This window comes from Leuciscus leuciscus, assembly GCF_965113295.1.
Source record: "Leuciscus leuciscus genome assembly, chromosome: 18".
Classification (NCBI taxonomy): domain Eukaryota; kingdom Metazoa; phylum Chordata; class Actinopteri; order Cypriniformes; family Leuciscidae; genus Leuciscus; species Leuciscus leuciscus.
In genome coordinates this window covers 3,588,217-3,613,545 of record NC_138742.1, presented here as the reverse complement: position 1 = coordinate 3,613,545, position 25,329 = coordinate 3,588,217, and the positions used below count along the sequence as shown (strand labels likewise).

Here is a 25,329-nt window from a genome sequence, read left to right as displayed (position 1 = left end):
TGTACGATTGATCACACTGATTAGAACGTTCAGATCGCATCAACTTCTAAATTCAAATCTGCATTCGCGCGTTAGTTGGCGCTGAGCCAGAGAGAGACGCGCTCAGCACTCTCATATATCACAACTATTCAGTGTTTTCAACCACATAAAGAATATTTTAGGTTTCAGACTTTTAAATACACATAAGTATACTAACAAAACAATACATTTATAGTTTGTAAAAATACACAAGCAGGCAATCATTTAAAGTTCGTTTGGTTCCGCGTCATGTTTAGTGTGAAAAGTCGATGTCCCTAAAACAGACCGGCGTATATCCTGATGAGCGCTCATTGTCAAAGTTGTAAACATGATGCCGTTCTTCCATGTGGGGTTTCGTGTCACGGCATTTAAGGTGATGCGTTCTAAAATAACGCTCACCTTGTGCAGGATATAAGTCAGTAAGTCAGGAGAGGTGTCGTATTTTGCCAGAGAAGGCAAGGAGGTGGGGCCCCAACTGCAATGAACCTGCTTTGGGGGGGGGGCCCAGCTTGCAAAAGGTTGAGAACCCCTGTTCTAATCCATTAAAGGTGAGACAGGAGTGATGATCAGTGGGCTTGAGTTTTTACCTTTATCATTACGGCCTGGTCTGAAAAATGGATAGAGTTTGTCCGTGATAGTCTGACCAGTGAAAGAGTAGATATGAAATCTGGACTCCACGTCATAAAAAGAGACCAGACCCTCCTCATAATCCACAAACACACCAACCTTCTCAGGGTTCACTCTCAGAGATAAAGAGACAGGTGAACGTTCACAAGCAAAATACTGATTCTCATTCCTCAGAGCCACAGTCCAGAATCCATCCTCTGGTCTCAGTGTGAACCTCTCCTTCTTCCTGTTAATGGATTCTCTGATCACTCCTAAAGTCCACTCAGTCTTTCCCTTCACCTGCACCTCATAGTAAAATCTCGCTGAACTGAATCCCTGCTTTGCCAGAACACAAGAACCCTCATCAAATCTCTTTGGGTTTTCTGGGACGTCCTGCCTAATGTCTCCATGACTGACTTGTTTTCCATCATCAGACAGGATGAGATATGGATTCGCTGTATCAGGATCCAGAGTCACATCCACTGAGAGAGATCAGACATTATCAATCAACTCCAGAACAAACATATATCATGTGTACATTATATAATACAGATTAACACAGTATTGTGAGTGTATTGGAGAAAATGGTGTCAATCACACTGTACCTGCAAACTTCTGCACAAACTTCAACCCTGTGGACACAGATGACAATATAATGATGAATTATTTATAGCAATAATTACAGGTTAACAGTGAGTTTCTCTACTGGCAGCATCAGTGGCATGAGAACATTTCACTAATAAAACTAATAGATACATTTTCCTCATTTTTTAAGGAAACTTAAGCAGTTCCCTTTCGAGAACGGTCACTTCGTATTGCGCAGCTATACGCAGTGGGAAAACTCCTTTTCCTCGATTTACTGAAGCCTAAAATGTAAAACGCATTTGCAGCTGCACAGCTAGCACAGTGAGTGTCTGGCTCACTCATTGGCTGTGCTGCGGCAACTGCATATCCAATGGCGTGGGCGGATTACACGTCAGACCCCGCCAAGGGGGCATGGCCTTAGCCTATATTAGTCCCCGAAAACGGCATTTAGCAGATTTTACTCCTTCAGCGACAACTTCACGTCTCTGAATCCTCTGCAAGCCTTCGCCGTCGAATCAAGCATCACACGGTTAGAGCGTGCAGTTCTACCAGAAAGACTCGGGAGAATTATTTCAACAAATCGTACATTTATTGACAGCTCAGCAAGCTGATAATATACAAAGTCATTTGGCGTAGGCCCCGTCCGTAGTGCATAATCCGAGGGTATCGGATCTGCAATTCCTGCCTGAAGACGAAGGCAGGGGCGCAGCCGACCCCCCCGGGAGGTATGGACAGGACCATCCTGGTGGTGGTGGGGAGGATGGGGGTTATCGTCGCTTCAGTATCTGCGAACTCAAACATGTGTAAGTACCGAGCTTTTATACAGTGAGCATAAGAATATGATTGGATAGAAGTGAAGGCAATAGGTGACGTAGGAATTGAGTCTTCCCGGCAGAACTTATGCTAAAGCTTTTATTTCTACAGCGGACTACGCCTTCACCAACCGAAGTCGTCTTCCCGTCACCGCTCTGCTGTCGCTATCCGGTGACCAACGTTATATCCTTTGCATTATTTTTTGCTAATTGCTACTGTGTGTTCGCCGTCGCGTTCACACAGCTTAAGGAGCGTGAGCGTTGTTACAAATGCCTCGCTCTACATGCGCCACGTGCGGATGCCATCTGCACGAGGCCTACAGGAACCCCCCATGCTATAACTGCACTCTATGTCGGAGGCTGCTCTCTCTGAGACAGTATGCCTGTTCTGTGACTGCGCATGCGGCTAGCTCTCTGCAAGATGGCGACACCGCTTCTCCTGCTCTTCTTTTTTCAAGGCAGGCGAGCGCACACCTCTAAAGAAGTTTAAAAACGCCGTGTGCCAACCCATGCATGGCAGTCAGGCAACCTGCGCATCATGGTGAATCACGGTTGTTTACGGACCCTTATTCCCTGGCAGGCTCAGGACTGGTACCACGAGGGTGTGACCATGGGGGTGGTTTACAGGAGGAAAGTGGTTTTTACAGATGCATCCAACCTAGGTTGGGGAGCGCTGCATGAGGGCAAGCCTGCCTCTGCAGAGCTTACATATCAACTGTCTGGAAATGAAAGCAGTTTGTGTGGCCCTCAACGTGTTTCTGTCAAACCTCAAAGGACACCACGTCTTAGTCCGCATGGACAACACGTCGGTGGTGGCCTACATAAATCGCCAGGGCGGCGTCAGGTCGGGAAACCTGTACACCAAGGCGAGAGACCTCCTCTTGTGGGTACAGATCAATTTGAGCTCTCTGAGGGCAGCACATATCCCTGGCATTCAGAATCTCGGTGCGGATATGCTCTCACGGGGCAACACTCCCCTAGGCGAGTGGTCCCTGAACTCACAGACGGTAAGTCTGATATGGAGTGTGTTCGGCAAGGCCGAAGTCCACTTTTTTGCCTCGAGAACCAACACCCACTGCGCAGTGTTCTTCTCAAAGAACAGGGATGCGCTGGCCCATCTCTGGCCCAGCCGCCCCCTTTATGCGTTTCCCCCCGTTTCAATGATCCCCCAGGTCAGGGAGACTGGATGCCCAGTCCTCCTAGTGGCCCCCCTCTGGAAATCCAGGCCGTGGTTTCCAGAGCTGGTTCAGTTGACGGACAAAGTCCCCTGGCCTGTTCCGCTGAGGAAAGACCTCCTCACACAGGCCAACAGGACGATATGGCATCCGCGATGCTACTTATGGGCCCTCCATGTCTGGCCCCTCATCGGGTACCCAGGGACCTTCCTGAGAAGGTCTTGAACACAATCACTGAGGCCCGTTAACCAGGCGCCTTTATGTTCTGAAATGGTCAGTGTTCTCCAGCTGGTGCTTGGAAAAACTCTTTGAACCAGGGTCATGCGAGATATCTGTGGTACTCTCCTTCTTACAAGGGTTGTTGGACGCGGGCCGTTCCCCGTCCACGCTCAAAGTTTATGTGGCAGCCATTGCAGCTCATCATGCTCCGGTGGCTGGCCAATCATTAGGAAGAAACAACCTGGTGGTACGGTTTCTAAAAGGGCCAGGAGGATGAACTCCTCCAGACCTCCATCTGTGCCATCTTGGGACCTCTCCACGGTCCTTGGGGCCTTGAGACCACCTTTTGAAACGCTCCAGTTGGTTGATCTTAAACCTCTCTCGCTAAAGACAGCTCTCCTGCAGGCATTGGCATCTATCAAGCGAGTGGGGGATCTGCAAGCCCTCTCTGTGAGCCCTTCCTGTTTGGAGTTTGGATTGGATGACTCCAGGGTCATCCTCAAACCCAGACATGGCTATATACCCAAAGTGCTCTCAACGCTGTTTAGAGCACAGGTTATCATATTATTAGCTCTTCCCCCTTCTGCTGAGGATGGGGAGGCTAATCTACTCTGCCCTGTCAGAGCACTGAAAATCTATTTGGAGCGTTCTGCGTCTTTTAGACAATAAGAACAGCTCTTTGTCTGCTTTGGTGGCCGATCTAAGGGATATCCAGTCACGAAGCAAAGACTGTCTAGATGGATAGTGGATGCCATATCTATGGCATATACCTCAGTGGGTCAGGTTTGCCCTATAGGTATTAGAGCTCATTCGACGAGAGGCATGGCTTCGTCTTGGGCTTGGTCCTCTGGGTTTCCTATTCAGGATATTTGTGCGGCGGCCGGCTGGTCCTCGCCTTCCACATTTATGAAGTTCTATAACATGGAGGTACCTTTCCTACAGGCGAAGGTACTTTCGGTATGATTAAGGCCCGACGGTGTCTGGTCTTGTCTACGAGTTATGTCACTGTGCACAAACACAAACACATATTCATTTTATTATAAAACCCACCTTTGGCCGGTTCTATTTCCCCATACTAATAGACCCGACGGTGTCCGGTCTTATTGGTGCATTATGTTGGTTAAGATACTGACATATATATATTACTAGACCCGACAGTTCCTGGTCTGTTCAGTATATATACTTGGGTTCTGGCTTGTTTCTGTGAGCTTAGGGGTCCTGAGCTGCAGTAGACAACCAGTTACTTATAGTGCGGTGTTTTACATGGCGTCCCCACTGTGACCGTTCTCTAAAGGGAACTACTCGGTTACTATCGTAACCTCTGTTCCCTGAGAGTAGGGAACGAGTATTGCGTAGCCGGCCGCACTATGGTAACCTGGCAAGTTGTCGCTTCAGTCGTTTAAACCTGCTAAAATGGTGTTTTCGGGGACTAATATAGGCTAAGGCCACACCCCCTTGGTGGGCTCTGACGTGTAATCCGCCCACGCCATTGGATATGCAGTTGCCGCAGCACAGCCAATGAGTGAGCCAGACACTCACTGTGCTTGCTGCGTATAGCTACGCGTATAGCGTATATATAGCTACGCAATACTCGTTCCCTACTCTCAGGGAACCGAGGTTATGACAGTAACCGAGTAGTTTTGAGGCTTGAATTGAGGAACCGATTAAGCTGATCAAATTAAGGAAAGAAGGCTACCTATTTATTTTAAGAGAATTAGTTAAATTTTGCAGTTTTATATAGAGACACCATTGTTAGTTCCCAGCATGCTTTGCACATGGCTGGAAATGGAGAGCAAATATGGAAATTAAGTGTTATTTTATGTTTTTGAGTGAAGGGAAACATCAATTAATGTTTAATGTTCATTAATGTGAGTTTCTGTTACGTTTCCATTGAAGAGTAGAGCTTATGGATAGGTTGTGAATAACTGCATGTACTAATAATATGTTGCTTTGTTCAATAAGTAATAGCTTTGCTAATGCCAGTGCAGTAACAAGTGTTTATTATAATGTGCATGTGCACGCCATCGGCGTTCTCACTGGTTCGCGTTTTTGAAGTTTGCGCAGAAAGAACTTAAGAGTTTTTTGTTAAAACGGTGTCGTGTTAGCGCTATAAAGCGCTATATAAATTAAGAGGACTTGCCTTTACTTATTGTGCTGTGCTGAGCAGCATGCAGTCTTTTACTTGTACAACATAACTTAAAGGGATAGTTCACCCAAAAATTTAAATTTACTCACTCTCAAGTCATCCTAGGTGTATGAGACTTTCTTCTTTCAGTGAATGGCTGGTGAAAATTTGAAGCCTAAAAAAGTGCACTCAAACAGTGTGATCTTTTGCAGACTGAGATAAAATAATTATGGTGATCACCAACTTTTTATTCAACCAATAATATTCCTTGAAAAACCTTATTTCTAAGTTAATAGCAAAAAAATCTATACACTGTATTTGATATTCACATACCAGTTTGAGTGAGTTTTTTATTCAGTGTCTCATCTAGAGTTTTCTTCAGTTCAGTCAGAGCTATAAACAGAGAGTTCACATTCACATCAGAGTCAATCCTGATCTCAGTCCAGTTCTTGGTGTGTGGACGAGTGTTCAGGGATGAGCTCATCTATAGCAGGAGAGAGAGAAGACTGGTAAATATGATCATTATTTTTAAAGCAATAAATTCAATATGTTTTACACAGGAGCTTTCTAACACAGTTGAGGCAAAACCTCTGTATGGATATGGATGATATCACCATACTTCCTCTAGTTGATTGATCACTTTAAAAATTGCTAATATATTCTGTATTAAAACCTTTCCGACATATTTAAATATGCAAATTAGTTAAAGGTTTTTAATGAGGGGATTTTGGATTTCTCCTTTTCTCACTCCATAAATTAGAACATTTGTCAACAGACAGAAAAAAAAAAAAAGGATTTTTTTCACCATGTTTTCAGGAATAAAATGTTCTATAAATCAAAACTTGTACTTTGCAACCCGTTTCATCACCCACAAACACTTTTATCATGTAAATGAATGGCCAAAACGCACAAAAAGTTGTAAGTTTTTAGTTAAAAATGGTGTCGTGTAAACAGTCCCTAAGACTAAACTGAACTGAAGGACAAGAAACAAACACACAGGAATGAAACCAACACAAACATACTTTGATCTCCTGAGACATGGACAATACAAACACATACAGACAAGGGGTGCTGGTTGTAAATGCAATGCAAATTTTTGTTAATTTACATTTATTAATTTTTTTGCATTTATTCATTTATTTGTAATAAACACTTTAAGTGGGCTATTTAAAAAAAAAAAGTATTATTTATATGTTAAATTATGTTTTTTATAACATACGCACAGAGTGTGACGTCATATTGTGACCCAAAGAATCCGTCCGCTTTACTCCTGAGCACAACTCCACCGTCAGTGTTACCAATGCTTTTTGTTTATCTTTTAATAAATATATAATTCAGTTGTCTTTGTGTCTTAATTGCGCTAGCTACATTAACCACCCTAAAAAAAATTCTGCTTTGCCACATAGTCATATTAAAAGATATAATACACTCCACAAGATTCTTATAGACCATCTCTAAAATATTCTTGCTCACGCCAAAGTGTTTTAGCCTCCGAATAAGATGCAATCTCTGCATTGCCTTTTTAAAAACATAATCCACATTTCCAGCAAAACTCAAATTACTCAACACATCCATGAATGTTCCCAAGTATTTAAAACTATTGCCTATTTCTACCTGGTATCCACTGAGTATCAAGGGTTGCAATTTGTTTCTACTAATCACTAATTCCTTAGTTTTATGCAAATGTATCTCAAGTGCACTCAATTTGCAACATTTTTGCAGGGAATTAACTATGATACAATTTAATTATTTTGATTCCACCTTTGTACAAAAGGCCAACAAGAATCGTCAACGTATTTAAGTAGACTAAAATATGTATTGTGAATTTTAAATGAATTTATGTACAATGAGAATAATAAAGGAGATATAGTTCCCTGTGGTACGATTTAAAAGAAAGTCTCTAATCCACCAGATGAGGGCACCATTCACCCCTAAATCAAGTAATCTCTGTAAAAGAACATCTATCTTGAATTAAACGCTGAACTAAAATCTATAAATAAAATTCTAGCATAATTTGTGTCTGTTGAATATGTTCAGACACTAAATTGCATCGGGTTAAAGTGGCGTCATCAGTGCCCCTAGCTCTCTAATGAGCAAATTGCAGGGGGTCTAAATCTTTATTAACATCAGTCCTAATATGCCTAGTTATCTTTCCATACTTTACCCATAATAGATGTAAGAGCTATTGGTCTAAAGTCATTTAACTGAGTAGCATTAGATATTTTCGGTACCGGAACAATATTTGATCATTTCCATGAACACGGAACCACCTTATTATTTAACAGGAGCTGAAACAATTGTGTAAAAACACCAGTCAATTGAAATGCACAATCCTTAGCACTCAACCCTTTAATCGATCTGGACCAGGTGCTTTATTTGGCTTAATACAAGCGAGACTAGCCACAATTCCATACTCTTTAAGAATAATAGGCTCATATGTAGGAATGTTAAGGCATATTCTATCACAATCAATACGCGCTCCACCATCAAACCTACTAAAAAAGACATTCAGATTTTCTGCAAAAGATACACCTTGTGAAGAATACATTGGTTTCCTAGTTTCTCTCCCCATAATAGTATTTAGATCCTCCCCTCTCATAATTATTTTCACAAAAACATATTGTCAGAAATTAAGACTCCAATCAAAGTGCCTCATTCCGGCCTTTATTAGCAGAAGCTCTCAGCCCCAAATCCTGGGTATAGAATATATATAGTAAGAATATGAAGGGAAGTCTTTGGCTTTAGTCAATAGGAACATACATGACACCATATATAATACATTGTATAACAAGTCCATATGTGGTCAGTTTCCGTCTAGATCTCCACACCAGAAAGGCCCTTCAATGCTTTAGAATAGGGAGTGAAAGACCCTTCCTCCCTTCGAACACAGAGGTCCTTCCTAATGCACAACAGATGTTGCCAGTACATTCATACAAAACAAAGAAATCCTATACTGCATGTGTATACACTGTAAGCCGTGGACTATGCTGAGACTTAAAGGGGTGGTTCGGGATTTTTGACATCGGACCTCATTTTTAAGTCAGCCTGGTTGTTATTCATCAGTGGAGAATTTTTATTTATTTTATTATCCAGTCCTTATATTTGGATAGTTAGCCGATGCTAGGCTAGCGCGAGTCAATGGTATATGTGTTAGCCAGCCATTAAAAACCGTTTTACCCACTCCACAGTGCACCAAACGCAAATCAATTATAACACTAGACTATCGATGTATATGTCCGTTGAGAGAATAATGTTAGCAATCAAACCTTTAACCAAGTCTCTGTGAAACAAAACACATGACTTTGCCTAAAGTCACTGTCATACTTGACTTTCACTGCCAATTCATCCATTTTATTCCTTAAGAAGCGTACATTAGACAAGGTGATTACCGGTAAGGGAGGTTTAACGCCTCTTCGTTTGAGCCTTAGACGTACCCCACCTCTCGATCCTCGTTTCTTTTAGATGGGCGCTTACATTCTTTTGCCCTGGGATTCCGAATCAATCCATTACAATCTTCTGTTAAATTCACCTGTAGACAGCAGGGACGAGACCGAGATAGAGGTAGTAAGAGTTCCTCCCTGGTGTAAACAAGGACGCCATTTAAAGTATCCACTCCTGAGCCGGCCGCGAATATATAAAATGCTGCCAGACATGTCGCTATCCAAACCATAAAACTGCGAAGCTTCATGTTAAGTTAATAAAAATAACTATATATAAAAACTGCGCATAAAAACACAAAACAAACAACAAGCAACTAACACGTGAAGCACTGGGTCAGCAGCAGAGCCGCGCCACGGAAGGTTTTAACTCAGATTTTACTCAGTTTTTAACTCAGGCACATCGGGGGATTGCGGGACTACGGGACCCGCGCTGTATTTTTTTGACCGCCCACTCCCGCCCGCTGCAAAGGTAAAACCGCCCGCTCCTGCGAGATTTGCGTTGGGACCCGCGGGAGCCCAATCCCAATTTAGCCCTCTACCGTAGACCGTTCCGTTGCATTACGAGGTAAAGGTGTGTGTATGTTGTTCAAACGAGTGTTCTCACCCATACGCTTGTTGTGTTTCACAGAGATTTGACAAGTTTTACAGACTTGATATTGCTTTTTATTCAAAAGTGGTAAAGTTTTATTCATGTTTGGTATCATTGATGGTATCATCTCAGTGCGGGCAATGAACAATGGCCGCATGTCCAGAGAAATAGACCAAAGTTAGAGAGTTTAGAGCCCTTTACCATGGTCTTTCATGCAAATTACCTTTGGTCCTCAATAAGGTTAGCCTGGGAAAACCCAGACAACTTCCGGCAAATTTAGATTTGCTCTGCAAGTAGTCTGGCAAAGAGCTCATTCAAGCACATTTCTAATCCGTCGAAATCGCGGCACCAATCAGAAACGTTGAGGCGGGCTTTACACAATGACGATCGCTCTGATTGGTTTTAGGTCTATCCAATTGCGCCCAGAGGCATTTGAGCGATGTCCGTTGGTGAAGCGCACTCAACTTTTAAATGCATTATTATATTCAAATTGCAAACACATGAGGACAGTCTCCATGAAAGACCCACTGGCAGATGAACGTGCTGCTACATTTCTCTCCGAAACGGTAGGAAATTAAATTAGATTTAATAGAGGATTTTAACTGTGACAAGATGATTGACAGGGCAGTTTACGTGACAGGATGCATGCGACAGATCCATCCGATAAAGATGAGGAATTAGTATGTCCCAAAGCTTGCCTACTTTTTTGCTACACATTCAAAAGTAAATACCTTTTCTTCACAAAAAGAATACATACTTTTATGGCGTAGTGTAACTTAGGGACGCAGCATATGGCTTTACACGATGACGATCGCTCTGATTGGTTTTAGGTCTATCCAATTGCGCCCAGAGGCATTTGAGCGACGTCCGTTGGTGACGCCCCTTTGGAAATGAGTTATTATTGAAGCTTTGCCAGACCATAACTCAGTTACTACTGAGAATGGTCTGGTTTTAACCAGGCTACAATAAGGTCTAAACTACCCAAGTCTGGGATCTTGATTAATGCACATTCCAATTGTTGTTTCGTGCCTCAATTTGGAGGAAGTTTTTTTTCTCTTGTTTCAAAGTATTTAAAGAAATGTTGCAAATGGCTCAGGGTGATTCTGTAGTCTGATCAGCCCGAAATGCTGAGTGTCTTTTATACATTATGATCTGTATATTTCAGATTTCAGGAATGCATCTTTTACTCTTTATTTCTGAGTATTTGATGTTTTGTAATGATTATATTCAATATTATTATGTAATTGGCATTATAGATTTACCTGACTTACTGGCCTATTAAATATTATTAGTCATAACCTCTGTGTCACAAATCAAGCCTCTGTGGTTCCTCCCACTCGCCACCAGAGGGCTCCATCTCCCGAATATTAACATTACACATTTTCACTCCATTTCCCATAACCCCATGCCTGGTACTGATTATCTGCACACCTCCCTCTCATCACCTGGACTATTTATACAGCCCTTCTCCACTAAATTTAAGGTCAAGATAAAATTGGGTCAGATAAAAGTGTAATTGAAATTAAATCACTCAAGTGATTTTTCCTGTTTGCGACCAACAAACAGGAAACCTTCAGATACACCATTGTTGGGTCAACTGGGTGGACCTTACAGAACAGACTGTATGTCCTGTAATATTGTACATATTGACTGAGACAGATGTTGACAGACCTGTATGAGATGGAGATGATCTTTAGTGTGTGAGAGCTGCTCCAGCTCAGTGTTTCTCCTCTTCAGCTCAGTGATTTCCTGATGCAGCTCTTTAATGAGATCTTCAGCCTGTTTCTCTGCTGCTTTCTGCTGTTCCTCCATCATCTTCAGCAGATCAGACTGACATCTCTCAATGGAGCGGATCAGATCAGTGAAGAGCTCAACACTGGAGGATCTCTCTATATCTGTGTTTCTCTGATGAATGAGAACAGTTCTAATTGTTAATCTATTCCGTATTCACATATTATTTACAGGGATAGTTCACCTCAAAATGAAAATTCTATAATCTTTAATTAACCTTATGCCACTTAAAATGTGTGATTTTGACTTCCGGTTTCGACATGAGAGAGTAGTACACGCTTCACGACGACTCCGTATATTTTTTTATACAACTTCGTCAGAACATCTCTTTAGTAATTGTTAACACTAATAAAATTACAATCCCGCACCCTGCAAACTACTAGCCGACTTTAGGATTCAGTTGGTTCAGTTTTCTAAACATGCCGGACAAATTTCGAAAAGCTCCAGACCAGGCCTTGACATCCTCCAACGCCAATGTGGAAGAAACGCCTGAGAAAGACACTCCAGAGTCCGATAATTCAGCTATCCTCAGTGCGATCTCCTCTCTTCGCGCGGAACTTCTTTCAATCAAATCTGACATTGGGGAAATTATTGACTCAAAAATCGAGCAGCTCGCTGTCACTATCCGAGGGGAATTATCGACATTCAAAAACGAGGCTAACGCGGCGATTTCGGAGATTAAAGTTATGGTGGACGATCATGCTGCGAAATTAACGAGCCTGGAAAATCATGCTTCCACCTCTTCAGACACGATGGTTAAGATGGAACAAGATTTGGGAAAGCTAAAGCTTACAGTAGAGCAACTCACAGAAAAATGCACAGACCTCGAGAGCCGCAGCAGAAGACAAAACATCCGCATACTGAACATTAAAGAGGGTGCTGAATTCGGAGTTAAACCAAGAGATTTCGTTGCCCAACTCCTTGCTGAAGCCTTGTCACTAGACAAACCCCCGCACGTGGACCGCGCCCACCGAGCTCTACGTGCCCGTCCTGGAAGTGATGAACCACCACGGGCCTTCATTTTGCGTTTGCATTACGTCCATGAGATGGAAGAAATAATGCAAAAAGCTGCTAGGATGCAACAGGTTTTCTTTAAAGGCCAAAGAGTTAACATCTTCCCGGACTATCCGCCTGCTGTGGTAAAGCGACGCGCACTCTTCAAACGTGCGAGGGAGTTGTTGAAGGATAAGCCCGGAGTTAAATACGGACTGCAATATCCAGCGAAACTGAGGGTCTCGCACAACGGCAAAGAGTATTTCTTCACCGATCCGGACAAAGCGGTCAAGTTTGCTGAACATAACTTTGAAATTCCAGGACCAGTCTAAGGGATGCTGTTGGACTGAGTCAAGTAAGATCAACATAACGTAACTGACGAAAACGTATTGACTGTTTACATGACTCATGTCGTGTTATTTACATTGAGATGTTCACCCTGAACTCTTTATTACGGAGTTGTGCTGATACGAGTTTTTTTTGTGTGTGTGTAGAAGTTTAAGGTTTGATACCATTTTGAAGGTATTTATTAGGTTTTATTTGACTATCTCGGTTATATTCTTTGTCATTATATTCAATTTGTTTTGTAATTCCGTGTCGCGCCGCGAGTTCTGTAGTCGGTCAGATGACGGGATTAATGTTTGAGTTTTGGGTAATGGGGGGTGGGGGCCTGTTTAAAATGGTGCAAGATACGAAACCAGCAGTGATGATGACTAGTCTGATTTTCAGTCACGTAAAGAATAATGACAACTCAAAGTAACAGAAGGGGTCTCAAATTTATATCATGGAATGTAAAAGGATTAAACCATCCGGTTAAGAGAAGCAAGATACTATCACATCTAAAATCTCTCTCCTCAGATATAATCTTTCTGCAGGAAACTCATCTCAAAGTGGACTCTAAAGACAAATTAAAATCCGGATGGATAGGACAGATCTATCAATCTAATTTTTTACATAAATCTAGGGGTGTAGCTATCTTATTACGAAAGGGGGTCCCATTTAAACAAAAAGCCCTGCGTACCGATCGGGATGGCCGTTATGTTATTCTATCTGGTGAGGTTTATGGCTTCCCAATTACGTTGATAAATGTATACGGTGAGGTATACAGTCTGTCAGTTTTCAAATTAGATTTTTTTCTGTGAAATTAGAAAACAAACAAAAGAAGGTATAACTGAAGAAATCTGCATCTATTCAATATGTTGTCCTTACAGATTATTAAGCATGTGGGGGTTAAAGTGAGTTTTTTTTAAGGTTAAATAATAGTATTTGTACATACAGTAGCCTACCCTACATAGGCTACAGTAGACCTGTATTGAATTCTTTTTTATTGCATATAGTCTTTTAATCTTGTCTTGCAAATAGATGCTCATTTTGATCATTATTTCATTGTCTTATTCTCCCATAATTTCATGTATATTTTATTAATATTTTTCCAAATCTCCGTTGTTGCACATTCAGGGCTTTGTGTGTGTGTGTGTGTGTGTGTGTGCCCACGCGATGACGCAGATTCAAATTCGCCGCCATTACGTTTCCGCTGTTTAGTCCCGCCCACAACAGTTAGCTGATCAGTCGACTTTGGATCTGTATCAAGGGCAAGCGGGAGATTTGAATTCAGTCTACTCTCGTGAAGTGGATTGTGAGATTAACAGTGGTTCAAAGCAATCGTATTCGTCGAGAGCAGCCGTGAGCAGGAGTCCTGTTGTCAGTCAGTCCGTTTGGATCACTGATCTATATAATGTCATTGGTTTGGATTCTTCGGAAATAGCACCCTTTTCAGTGAGCCTGGTTCGTCACAGCGGACATCATGCCAACCGATCACCGGCTGAGGTAAGAGTCTGCATGTGAACGATATTTTATATTACATTTGTGTTAAGTTTACGTTACAGTTTTCAAGCTAACGTTAGCATTTTAAATGATGTTCAGTTAACTGGCGAGAGCTGGAGGCAAAACACTGAAAATGTAGCATGCATCTTTACATTTTCCATCTGTTTTAAGAAAGATCAGTTGAACCCACACCTCAAAAGACCTAAAACAAGCTTTCGTAGACTTGTTATACATAAAGTCTGTTTAATTGTGTAATGTTATAAAATCTTTGTTAATACGCGATAGTATCTGTCAGTAAATCAATCTCTTAAATGGCGGGACATTTTTAAACACTGTCTGGAAGCTGAAAACTCTTCTCTTAAAAAATAGTAACCACGTTTTTGGCGGATTTTATTACCATTTTTAATAACCACAGTTATACTACAAATAGGCCTAACGTTACCAAGGTTTTTTTTTTGGTTAACCATAGTTAATTTTCATAAGGGTTGACGTGGCTATCAAGACCGTAAAGAAAACGAATTCAGTAAATACTGTACTTGTTGATGATACAGGAAAACACATGAGGCTAGAATATGAACACCACATGATAAATTGCATATTCTGGCTGCATGCTTGCCAACACGTCAGTTGAGGTTTTGCATTGTCCCAGTGGAACATATTCTGACATGTGCAAATGTAATACTGAGTTGTAAAAAAAAAGCAGAATGATCATGGCAAACAAGGTATGGGAAGAAGTAATTTAAAATATTGTAATGGCCGAGTCTTCTGATTCCATATGATTGCACTAAAAGTGGCAGAAAATTTAATTTGTTTTATATATTTTCCCATGTGAATATTCATTTGATCCTTGTGAGGCCACTGGAGCTGCACAAGGTTTGGTTTTGCTTCAGTAAGACCACGATTGTGTTAGATTCCACCCATCTATTATCTTTTTCTTTTTTTTTGTATTGTAACTAGGCTCTGTCATTTAGAAACATGGGTTTTCCTATCACTTAATGACACATATCTCTACCTTTCATTCCAGCCAGAGGATCTGACGGTTGCTGCTCGCATCTCAGCCTACCTGATGGAAAATTCTTGCTGGATGAATGACCTTCACCTTCAATTTAACCTTGCCAAGACAGAACTGCTTATGGTTTCAGCCAAACCATGCGATCCTGCTGATTTGCCTTATACAACACCAGAAAGATCCGGCCCTTCCTATCGGAGCCACACAACTCCTTGTCTAAGCTCTTGTTCTATCCAATCTGGACTATTGTAATGCTCTCCTGGCAGGCCTTCCAGCATCAGTCAAACCTCTGCAACTGATCCAGATGCTGCAGCAAGACCTAAACTCACTGCTTCAGATCTATGTGTCTCCAGAAGCTTGTGTTCTGCAAGTGAACGGCACCTTGTGGTGCCATCATCCCAAAGAGACACAAAACCACTTTCACTGACCTTTCCCTGGACTGTTCCCTGCTGGTGGGATGACCTGCCCAACTCAACACATTTTCAAAAAACTGCTAAAGATCCATCTTTTCATAAACACTTGACCCAATAATACTAAATCTTTGTTTTAATAATAAATAAATAAACTTGTGTACTGTGCTACACTAACTGGGACTTGTCACTGCACTTGTTGCTTCTATTGCTCTCTTAATTTTTAAGTCACTTTGGATAAAATGTAATTGTAAATGTGTAAAATAAGTTATATTAGAGTATAAAGGCATACAGCAATTGCCTTTTAATGTAGATATTTTTACATGTTCTAAATTATATACTAAGATTGTATTTCCTATCATTCACATATCTTGATGTTCAGTGTTTGTTTAATGAGTAATACTGTAAATGTGCAGGTATTTTGTACTTATACGTTTAATTAATTTAACAGAAATTGACTGTACATTTGCTATTATTAAGTACTTAATTAGAGATTGGTCAAAGTTGTGAAATTGGAAATGCCTTAAAACTGTAAATATACAAACTTTGTATTTGAATTTATGTATTTAATGCATTTTTATACATAACTTCATAGTTATTATACACAGAAAAACTATATATTCAAAGATAATTACTATAGATAGACAGCATTATTATAAAATAACTTTATAAAACCCTAAATTTACAGTTTAACTTGAAAGTTAAATGTTTTTTTTTTATGTAATTTGACATCATTTATCCGTTTTTCCACGGTTTAATAAGCCATTATCAACAGCAATGTACTGTAATTTAATACATGTTGACTGTAAAGTCAATTCTGTATTTTCACGGTTTTTGCCTGTAATTTTGTGAAATGGTTATTTGCTGTAATTTAACGGAATCCGTCTGGAAACTTTGCTGCCAGAGATTTACCGTTTGTATAGGGGATTATTTTATTTTTTTTACAGTGTAGGCCTAGTAGCTATGGATTTTAATAATTTTACTAATATATAGTAGGTAAACATATAGGTGAACATATAGGTGCATATATAGGTGAACATATAGGTGCATATATGTGAACATATAGGTGCATATAGGTGAGCATATATAGGTGAACATGTAGGTGCATATATGTGCATATATGTACATATAATATAGGAAAACGGCCAATTTTATATATGTCACATATATTAAAAACCTATATCAAAACCTATATTAAAACATATATGTTTATATAGGTTCTTTCCATGTGGGAATACACTCCTCCCCATCTAAAGTTTCCACGGAAAAAATTACATATTTAGGAATAGTGGTTACTTCCAAATATAATTTACTCCTCAAAGCTAATTTCAACCCCTTACTATCCAAGTTAAAAACCTGTATACACTTTTGGAAAACTCTCCCGATCTCCTTAATTGGCAGAATAAATGCGATAAAAATGATATTTCTACCTCAAATATTATATTTATTTCGTAATATTCCAATACTTTTGCCAAAGTCCTTCTTTAAACACCTTGATTCGATTGTTCTTCCTTTTCTATGGAACTATAAGGGTCACAGAATAAAAAAAAACACACCTTTGTAAACCCAACATGAGGGGGGGTTGGCCCTTCCGGATTTTCGCATTTATTACTGGGCCACTCACTTACAAGTTTTTGCACTATGGTTGGAACAGTCGGCTAATGCCCCAGAATGGCTTCAGATGGAGCGGGATTACTGCCATCCCTATGATCTTGGAGCAGTGCTGCTTTCCCCAGTGATATTAGACCAAACTGTAGTTAATGGTTTTGTCATAAAAAGTCAGCTGCGTATTTGGAGACAGATTAGAGATTACCTTAATATAAAATCACTCTCCCTCTTAATCCCGATCGCAAATAACCCATCATTTCCCCCTTCGAGGTTGGATTCAACCTTTAATCAATGGAAGGAATTGGGTATATGCACAGTCAAGGACCTTTATTTGGATGGGGCGTTAGCTTCCTTTACGCAACTACAACAGAAATACAACCTTCCAAAAAATATTTTTTTCCGATTTTTACAGATAAGGAATTACTTGCGTACACATAATGTCGCCTTGGATGAGGTCCCGCCCTCAATCAGTGATGATTGTCTCACTCAGTTTAGAGGAAACAAAAATCAGTTATCTTTAATTTATGGAAAGTTACAAACAACTACTTCTCCCTCTACAAGCTTGATTAGAGAGGAATGGGAAAGAGAGATGGGGATTGGAATCTCTGAAGAGATTTGGCAGAATGGTTTAGAGGATATTGATAAACAATCGGTCAATACAAGATTATGCCTCATTCAATTTAAGGTCTTACATAGATTACATTTCTCGAAAAAGAAATTACATAGGATTTTCCCCAATGTCTCGCCTCTTTGTGATAAGTGCAAATCAGAAGATGCTGATTTAGCCCATAGTTTTATTTTCTGCCATAAAATACAGGGATTCTGGTGTGAGGTTTTTAAATTGCTCTCAGATGTACTTAATGTAAACTTGGAACCAGACCCAGTGCTCATTATATTAGGACATTCTAACCATATATATTCGTTGAACAGTGCTCAACAGAAATTTATCACATATTGTCTGATAACAGCCAAGAAACAGTTACTACTGTTTTGGAAAAAGGTTTACCCTCCTGGTGCTAAATTATGGCTTGAGGAACTGATGTCTACTCTACACCTGGAACGAACTAGATACCTTTGGAAAGGCAACATTGGTCAATTCCACAAGATATGGGACCCTTTCATCTGCTACCTCAATAGGAATGTTACTCCTTAATGCAATGTGTTGTAGACTGACTTAAGTGCTGTGTATTAATGTCACTGGATATTAACAGGCGGGGGATGGGGTGTTGGTTATAGTTTTTTTTTTTTTTTGCATATAAGAAAATGAATCCTTGAACCTGTAATTATTTTAAGGCTATTTGTTGTTTGAATAAAAAACCCATTTGACAAAAAAATTTGTGATTTTCAGTGAAACACAAAATAAATGTTTTGCATGCTGCTCTTGAGGACGAGCTGTTGAAGAACTCCAATAGAACTCATACAACAGATTTGTGCTTTATGGGAAAAATTCATAAGTGTTTGGAGCAACACAAGGGTTACTAGATGATGGCAGAACTCACAATTTAATTAAACTCTTTTATTAAATAGATTGAACTATTATGATGCATATCATTTTTTGAAATGTATTTTTTTGCTAAGATAGTTAGAGAGTGAACAGAAAGTAAAATGGGAGAGGAGGATCGGAAACGACCATGAATCAGAATATGAACTCGGGTTGATCGAAGCACAAACCTTTCTCAGTTCTACTGAGTGTTTGATCTCTTGAATCTTCTTCATTCTATCCTGGATCATCTGATGAACGTCTGTCTGTGTCTGAACCAGCTGATTCTACATTCAGAGAAAAACACAGACACATTTATCACTGAATATAGCTTTCCATTTTCTTAAAGTCTTTTTTTTTTAAAACCATTTAAAGATCAAATTAATTCAAAATTATAGTTTTGAATCTTTTAGTCCATGTCTGACTGTTTTGAGAGTGACAAAATCAGCTTTTATCAGATGTAATGAAAGACTGTTGGATTTAGCTGTTGTTGTTTTTTTAACTAAAAAGGGACAGGTTCTACAACATGTCAAGACACAGGAAAGAAAATGTCTAGGTTACTAATGTAACCCCCATTCCCTGAAGGAAGGAACTGAGATGTATTGCGATCTCGCATTAGAGCCCAATCACCTTTGAGTGGTAACAGAACACGCCAATGTGAGATTTGCATTGCAAGCCACTCCCCGCTTCTGGGTAAATAAGGCAGCGTGCAAACTCTGACATTACGTTTTCTGCTGAGGAGCTGAGATGGAGTAACTTTCCCCAGTAACTCGCCTAATCCCGCTACACCTGTTGGGGCAGAAGAAAGGACAGGGCTTTGCACAGAGAATGTCCATCACTGGTGTTCCTTCTGAACCTATACAGAGAGATTACTTGATAATAATGGGAAAGCGTGCCTCTTCCAACCAGAAAGGAATGCTACAGAGACCACATCCTGCCCGTAGGCAGGTAACATGTGGAGTTATACATGTAGAATGACCATTAGGGCAGTGCTACATATGGAAGATTTCTTTTGTAGATCCCGCCTTGTTAAGGGGTGGAGTCAATACCATTACAAATATTGCAGAGTGGACTATGCCGAGTGAAAGACACGGGCTCGCAAACAGGGAAGCCATACTGTGAAAGAATACACATATGAGATCACCTAGGAGGGGAATCACAACATATAGGCATCTAGTCTAGAACAGGGGGCTGACCAACTGGGCATACACACAAGTACTAGACCTGGCGTCAGATAACTCCGCCACATCTGACTGCCTAGGATGCTGGAGGAACTACACCAGGGTTCAACAGTCGGGGAACTCACCTGAGGAGCAGAATAGGAACTCGTATCCCATCCTTAGAGGGGAATGGTGCAGCAAGCGAGACACTGAGCCAACCTACCCGCAAAGTACCTGTTTGGAAGAACGGGAAGAAAGCGGCTACATTTAGGTGTTGCCCAGCCAGCAGCTCTGCATATTTCTAGTAGAGAGGTGCCGTGCGCCACGCCTAGGAGGAAGCAACACTTTGAGTGAACGAGTCGAGTGAACTCTCACTCCAAGGAGGCATGGCTCACCTTGGGATTGGTAAGCCGAGACAATGTCTTCCACTTTCCAGTGGGCCAGCCTCTGTTTGGAGACAACCTTTTCATTCTGTTTCCATTGCAGACAAAGAGCTGTTCTAAGGTTCTGAAGCTCTGCTTGTGGTCCACGTACAAACACAAGGCAAAAACAGGACACAGCAATGCCAGGGCTGGCCCTGCCTCCTCCAGGGGCAGCGCTTGCAAGTCCACCACCTGGTCTCTGAAAGGAGTGGTGGGAACTGTGGGCAAGTTTCCAGGCAGGGACTCAGGATGATGTGAGAGTTGGCCGGCCCGCATTCCAGGCACGCTTCGTTGACAGAAAATACCTACAGGCCCCCAGCCTCTTAAAGGATGTGAGCGGAGTCAGGAGCACTGTCTTCAGAGACAGGATCTTGATCTCTACTGACTGCAAGGGCTCAAATGGTGCTCTCTGTAGGACTGTTATGACCAGAGAGAATTCCCAAGAGGGGATGAGGCGTGGCTGAGGAGGATTCAACCTCCTGGCGCCTCTCAGGAACCTGATGACCAAGTCGTGAGACTTACCTTCTACTGCGTTGTGATGTGCTGCGATTACGGCAACAAACACTTTCAGAGTGGAGGGAGACAGCCTTCGCTCCAACCTGTCTTGCAGGGCATCTACGGGGGTCTTCCCTGCGAGAAGAACACCAATCAACAAAGGAGCTCCACTTAAAAGCATAAAGCACTCTCGCTGAAGTGATTGTGTCAACAGATGCCTCCAGCACGGGCTTGGATGCTGTATGCGACATGTTCCTGGACAGGAACTTGACTATAGTGGATAGTAGCAGCCACTGTTTCAGTGGAACTGTTTACCTGCCCCTGAACAAATTCAAGCAGTTCAGCATATACTGTAAGCACTCATTCGTGAGACATGCTGTCATGTCAACCAAGTCCAACTCCATACTGAGAAAAGAGATTCTCTGTATTGGGGAGAGTTTGATCTTTTCCCAGTTGACCCGAAGCCCCGAACGGCTAAGGTGCCTGAGCACCAGGTCCTTGTGTTCGCTTAACTGATCTCGCAACTTTGGCCAGAATGAGCCGGTCGTCGAGATACATCGAGATAAGTATGTGTCCTTCAGGTCGATCGCTGCAAACCAAACTTGGTGGCGAAAGCACGCGAGGATGCATTTCTGCGCAGGGGCAGACTGGGACAAAATTTCAGGCCGGGAAGTCTCACACTCATCCAGGCCATCCCATAAACACACAACAAAATTTTGAAACCATGGACAACCCTATTTTTGTATGGCCATCACCATCACATAAAAAAGGTTTAAATCCGTAGGGTTGTGCAAAATAATTGAAAATTCTCACCTTCACTTCAATTTTCATTTACCTCATTTTCCCTGAGTGTGTTTGTTTACTTTAAAAAAAAAAAAAAAATTCTTGTACCTTTCACTTTTTCATTAACATGTCTCCACCTTGTTGCAAAACAACCACCTCATTGTAATTTGTTTGCACATACTATAAATTAATTTGAGTTCAATTTAAATTATTACTCTACGACCATGTGTTATTATTTTATCTTAAAATGACTTAAATACTTGAGATTTAACAAAACTATATTATTTAAATTGCCTAAATGTCAAAATAAGTACAATAATAACTACATTGTGAAAATATATTTATAGAAAAATCCTAATACTGAACATGTTATTGCATTATCATGAGTGATGTTTCTTCCTTACGAAAATTAACCATGGTTTTATGATAGTAAAAGTATAGTATTGATTACAATTTATTACCATTTGTAAAACCAGAGTTTTACTACAAATACCATGATTAAGCTATGGTTAGTGTAGGAAAATCATGGTTCATTTGTGGTTACCATGGTTTAACTATAGTATACATGGTTTTTACTTGTAGTAAAACAATGGTTAATTTTCACTAGGGTTGTGTTGTTGTCTGCCCTATCTCGCTCTAAACCTATAATAAAACGATGTGGATATTTTTCTATTAAATTACTACTGTAACTTTACCATAGATAATGATGTCCTTTAGCATACAGTATTTTGAGTGATGATAGTAATGGGCTGCTACTGCTAACAGTTGCTAGCAGTTTAATTCTTAACTAAGTAAGCAAAGACAAAACTACAATAGCCTATTTTACAATTACAGATGAAACTGGCCTGCACTTGAAGTCCTGAACGGGACTGTCAGTAGTTTTGCCTCTCTGCTTCACCTCCCTTCAGTCTCTCGCATTGATGATCGAAACTGTTGCGCTCAAGGCGAATCGCTTTGCCAGTCAGCGATTCATGATTTACTAGAGATTAATTATTGAAAGGCGAATTCGGGAAACAATCACTTTAGTACATTCGGTAGACAATAGTATGTAACAACAACAATAATAAAAAATAATAAAAAAATACAGGACAGCAGGCCAAATCGGCTGCCAGGCCACAGGGAATTCTCCCGGTTCTCCCGATGGCCAGTTCTCCCCTGTTTCTGCGTCAGCATCTTGAACGGAAGCTTCTGAAGAGCCCGATTCAAGACTCGCAGATCCAAGACACAGCACAAGAGCATTCTTGTCTGCCACTGAGGTAAACCTCGGTAAGACGCTGCTGAATCTGGGGGATGCCGGCGCGACCTGAATCACATTGCAGAGTCTGATTATGCAAATGACCCAGCGAGATGGACTGGTAAGCGCTAGCCAGGCTTCCAGACACAGTGTAAGGGGCACCAGAGGGACAATAGACGTGCCTGCAGTGGGGCAGCGCAGCCGGCCTGGGAGATGGGGGAGTTGAGAAAGTGAACTTTTTAGACTTCCTTCATCTCAGACAGTTTCAGCCAGAGATGATGTTTCCTGGACCACTAGCGTGGACTTCGTCTGCCTAAGGGACCGTGCAGTGACTTTCGTCGCCCTGAGGGGGAGGTCCATGTGTGAGTTTGCACACTGCATTATATAACTGGAAGCGGGAAGTGGCTTGCGATGCAAATCTCTTTCGCCAGTGTGCATTGGCTTGTTCTGTTACCACTCAATGGTGATTGGGCTCTCAGGCGAGATCCCTATACGTCAGTTCAGTCCGATGTAACGTTGAACGTGACTGACTGATAGGGAACTGAATTTCATTGGGTGTTTAAAGTGCTTTGTTTGTAACTATCTACCTTCTTCTCTTGACTCTCCTCCTCTATAGGAACAGTGTTGTGAGTCCTGTGTTCTCCTTCAGTGCAGAACAGACAAACACACGTCTGGTCATCTCTGCAGAACAGCTCCAGAGGTCTCTCGTGTTTCTGGCATATATAATCCTCCAGATTTTCCACAGCGTTGATCAGTGTGTGTTTCTTTAGACGTGGGACTCTGCGATGAGGCTCCAGATGAGAGTCACAGTAAGAGCTTTGACACGTCAGGCAGGTCTTCACTGCTTTCTGCTTTCTTTCATCACAGAAGTCACAGAACACCTCAGATTCTCCTAGATTGAGCTTCTCCTTAAAGTGTTGCACAACCTCTCTGAGTGTTGTATTAATCTTGAGATCAGGTCTTTTGCCAAATTTTTCTTTACAGAGTGGACAGAAGCAGGTCTGTGTGTCCGTCCAGCACTTGATCAGGCAGGTTCTGCAGAAGTTGTGTCCACATGGAGTGGTGACTGGATCAGTGAAATCTTCCAGACAGATGGAGCACTTGAGCTCCTCATTTAGTGATGGACCACTGGAGGATGCCATGGCTGAAAAAAAAAGTAAGTAGTAATAAGATAAGTAATGTCAATATGTCTTCTACATTCCTGAAGAGAGCAATTTTGATAATTATATGTACTGAGTAAATTAGGCTATGGATATTGCATGTTAAATACCTGTAGAAAAAATCTGAAGAAACTAAATACAGACACTAAACTAGGGGGAAAAACAGAGTACAGCAAATGTAATAGGTTTTCACAATAACATTTTAATACAATCATGAGATTTATAAAAAAACAACACAGAAAATGAGTGGAACTGTAATTTTTCAAGCAAATAACTTACTAAATAAACATCTGTAACCACCAAGTGTCATTTCTGTTTAATAGAGTTATGTTTTTCATTGAACTTTGTTTATTCTGTCTGCAGTTCAAATACTTCCTGATTCTGATATATGTTGCATGAACACATACTTTAATTTTATAAACGTTCTTGTACTGCATCATGCTATTAAACTAGTGAACTTACATTTCCATCGCTTACCTGTGAGTAAATGTCAGATTTGATCGTTAATTTCAGGGTTTCGGGAAAAGAAGTGTTGTTTGAAGAAACTTCCAGTTCAACTGTTCAGTTTCACTTTCACAGAAGTCTTTACACACATGCAGTGATGTCATATACTGTAGCTCCACCCATAATCATAAATAAGAAACTTTTAGAATGTGTGTAGTTTTGTTTAGTTCCTTAATTTTATGAAGAGAGCAGTGGCAAATATCAAGTTATCACTGTTTAAACAATTGAAGTTTGTTTGAAAAGGCACACACTAAACATATGATTCAGTGCAATTTGCCTTGATTTCCTGGATCGGTAAAACAATAAAACATATAAAGGCTTTCGGGTCGCTAAAAATTAATTATGATTATTATTTAATTAATAATAAAAAAAGAAAAAAAAAGATGGGTAGTTGTTTTTAAAATCAACCCCATAGAGATAAAATGCTCTCCGTTGTCTGGCCACTTTACGAGCACACACACACGTCACGATCCTGAAGCGCGAATCTCAGCCATTTAAATTTCAGCTGTTATTTTGGCGGTCCGTCTGAGGGAAATCTGATTTTACCCGCTGGCAAAACCACTAAGGAAAGAGCTCACAGGAGGATGAAACATATATCTAAGTAAATATGCTGACAGTCGCTATAGTGTGCAGTGCTTGTTGTTTGCTCTGGATATGGTGTGTGAGGCTCAGTGTGGATATGAAGAGATGAAGCGTGTTTTCTGGTCCATATACTGCCAAGAGGTGGCGCTAATGCACTGTTTAGTAGTTTATCCACTGTAAACGAGGAAGCAGCAGCAGCTCACTTTTGAAAGGAGTTCACACAGTGCTCACAATTTCAGAAGAAACCAGTAAAAGTTTGAGAATATCATGTTTAAAATGTAAACCTGTTAAATGGAGATAATATA

The 25,329-nt window shown here is 40.9% G+C and overlaps 3 protein-coding genes and 1 long non-coding RNA gene across 9 annotated transcripts in view; 1 reads left to right on the top strand and 3 right to left on the bottom strand.

The window, feature by feature from the left end:
• Window positions 1–25,329, bottom strand: part of LOC309480895 (E3 ubiquitin-protein ligase TRIM39-like) — a 78,352-nt gene that overhangs the window by 34,945 nt on the left and 18,078 nt on the right. The window lies entirely within an intron of this gene.
• Window positions 1–25,329, bottom strand: part of LOC309480963 (uncharacterized protein) — a 76,314-nt gene that overhangs the window by 37,662 nt on the left and 13,323 nt on the right. The window lies entirely within an intron of this gene.
• On the bottom strand, window positions 111–24,580 carry LOC309480904 (E3 ubiquitin-protein ligase TRIM39-like). 5 transcript variants are annotated; one of them, XM_082145620.1, is made up of 8 exons: window positions 24,401–24,580; window positions 24,049–24,309; window positions 23,366–23,922; window positions 18,876–18,971; window positions 11,241–11,474; window positions 5,874–6,024; window positions 1,230–1,256; window positions 111–1,106 (listed from the first exon to the last, which is right to left on the bottom strand). In XM_082145620.1, the coding sequence occupies exons 3-8, from the start codon at window positions 23,918–23,920 to the stop codon at window positions 553–555; spliced, it is 1,617 nt and encodes a 538-aa protein (XP_082001746.1). In that variant the 5' UTR covers window positions 23,921–23,922; window positions 24,049–24,309; window positions 24,401–24,580; the 3' UTR covers window positions 111–552. The 5 variants fall into 5 exon arrangements, with proteins under 5 accessions (XP_082001746.1, XP_082001747.1, XP_082001749.1 ...); XM_082145621.1 differs by having other exon boundaries at window positions 24,049–24,088; window positions 24,416–24,580; XM_082145623.1 differs by lacking the exon at window positions 24,049–24,309.
• LOC309481045 lies at window positions 13,533–15,786 on the top strand. Its single transcript, XR_014199871.1, has 2 exons — window positions 13,533–14,180; window positions 15,202–15,786. It is a non-coding gene; the product is annotated as an uncharacterized lncRNA (long non-coding RNA).

Bases quoted from the DNA above. Each gene is read 5' to 3' on its own strand.
- LOC309480904 (XM_082145620.1), bottom strand. From the start codon at position 23,920: ATGGCATCCTCCAGTGGTCCATCACTAAATGAGGAGCTCAAGTGCTCC. The intron at 1,257-5,873 runs GTATGTGAATAT...CTGTGTCCACAG, and splicing joins TAAAAAACTCACTCAAACTG to GGTTGAAGTTTGTGCAGAAG. The intron at 1,107-1,229 runs GTACAGTGTGAT...GATCTCTCTCAG, and splicing joins GTTTGTGCAGAAGTTTGCAG to TGGATGTGACTCTGGATCCT.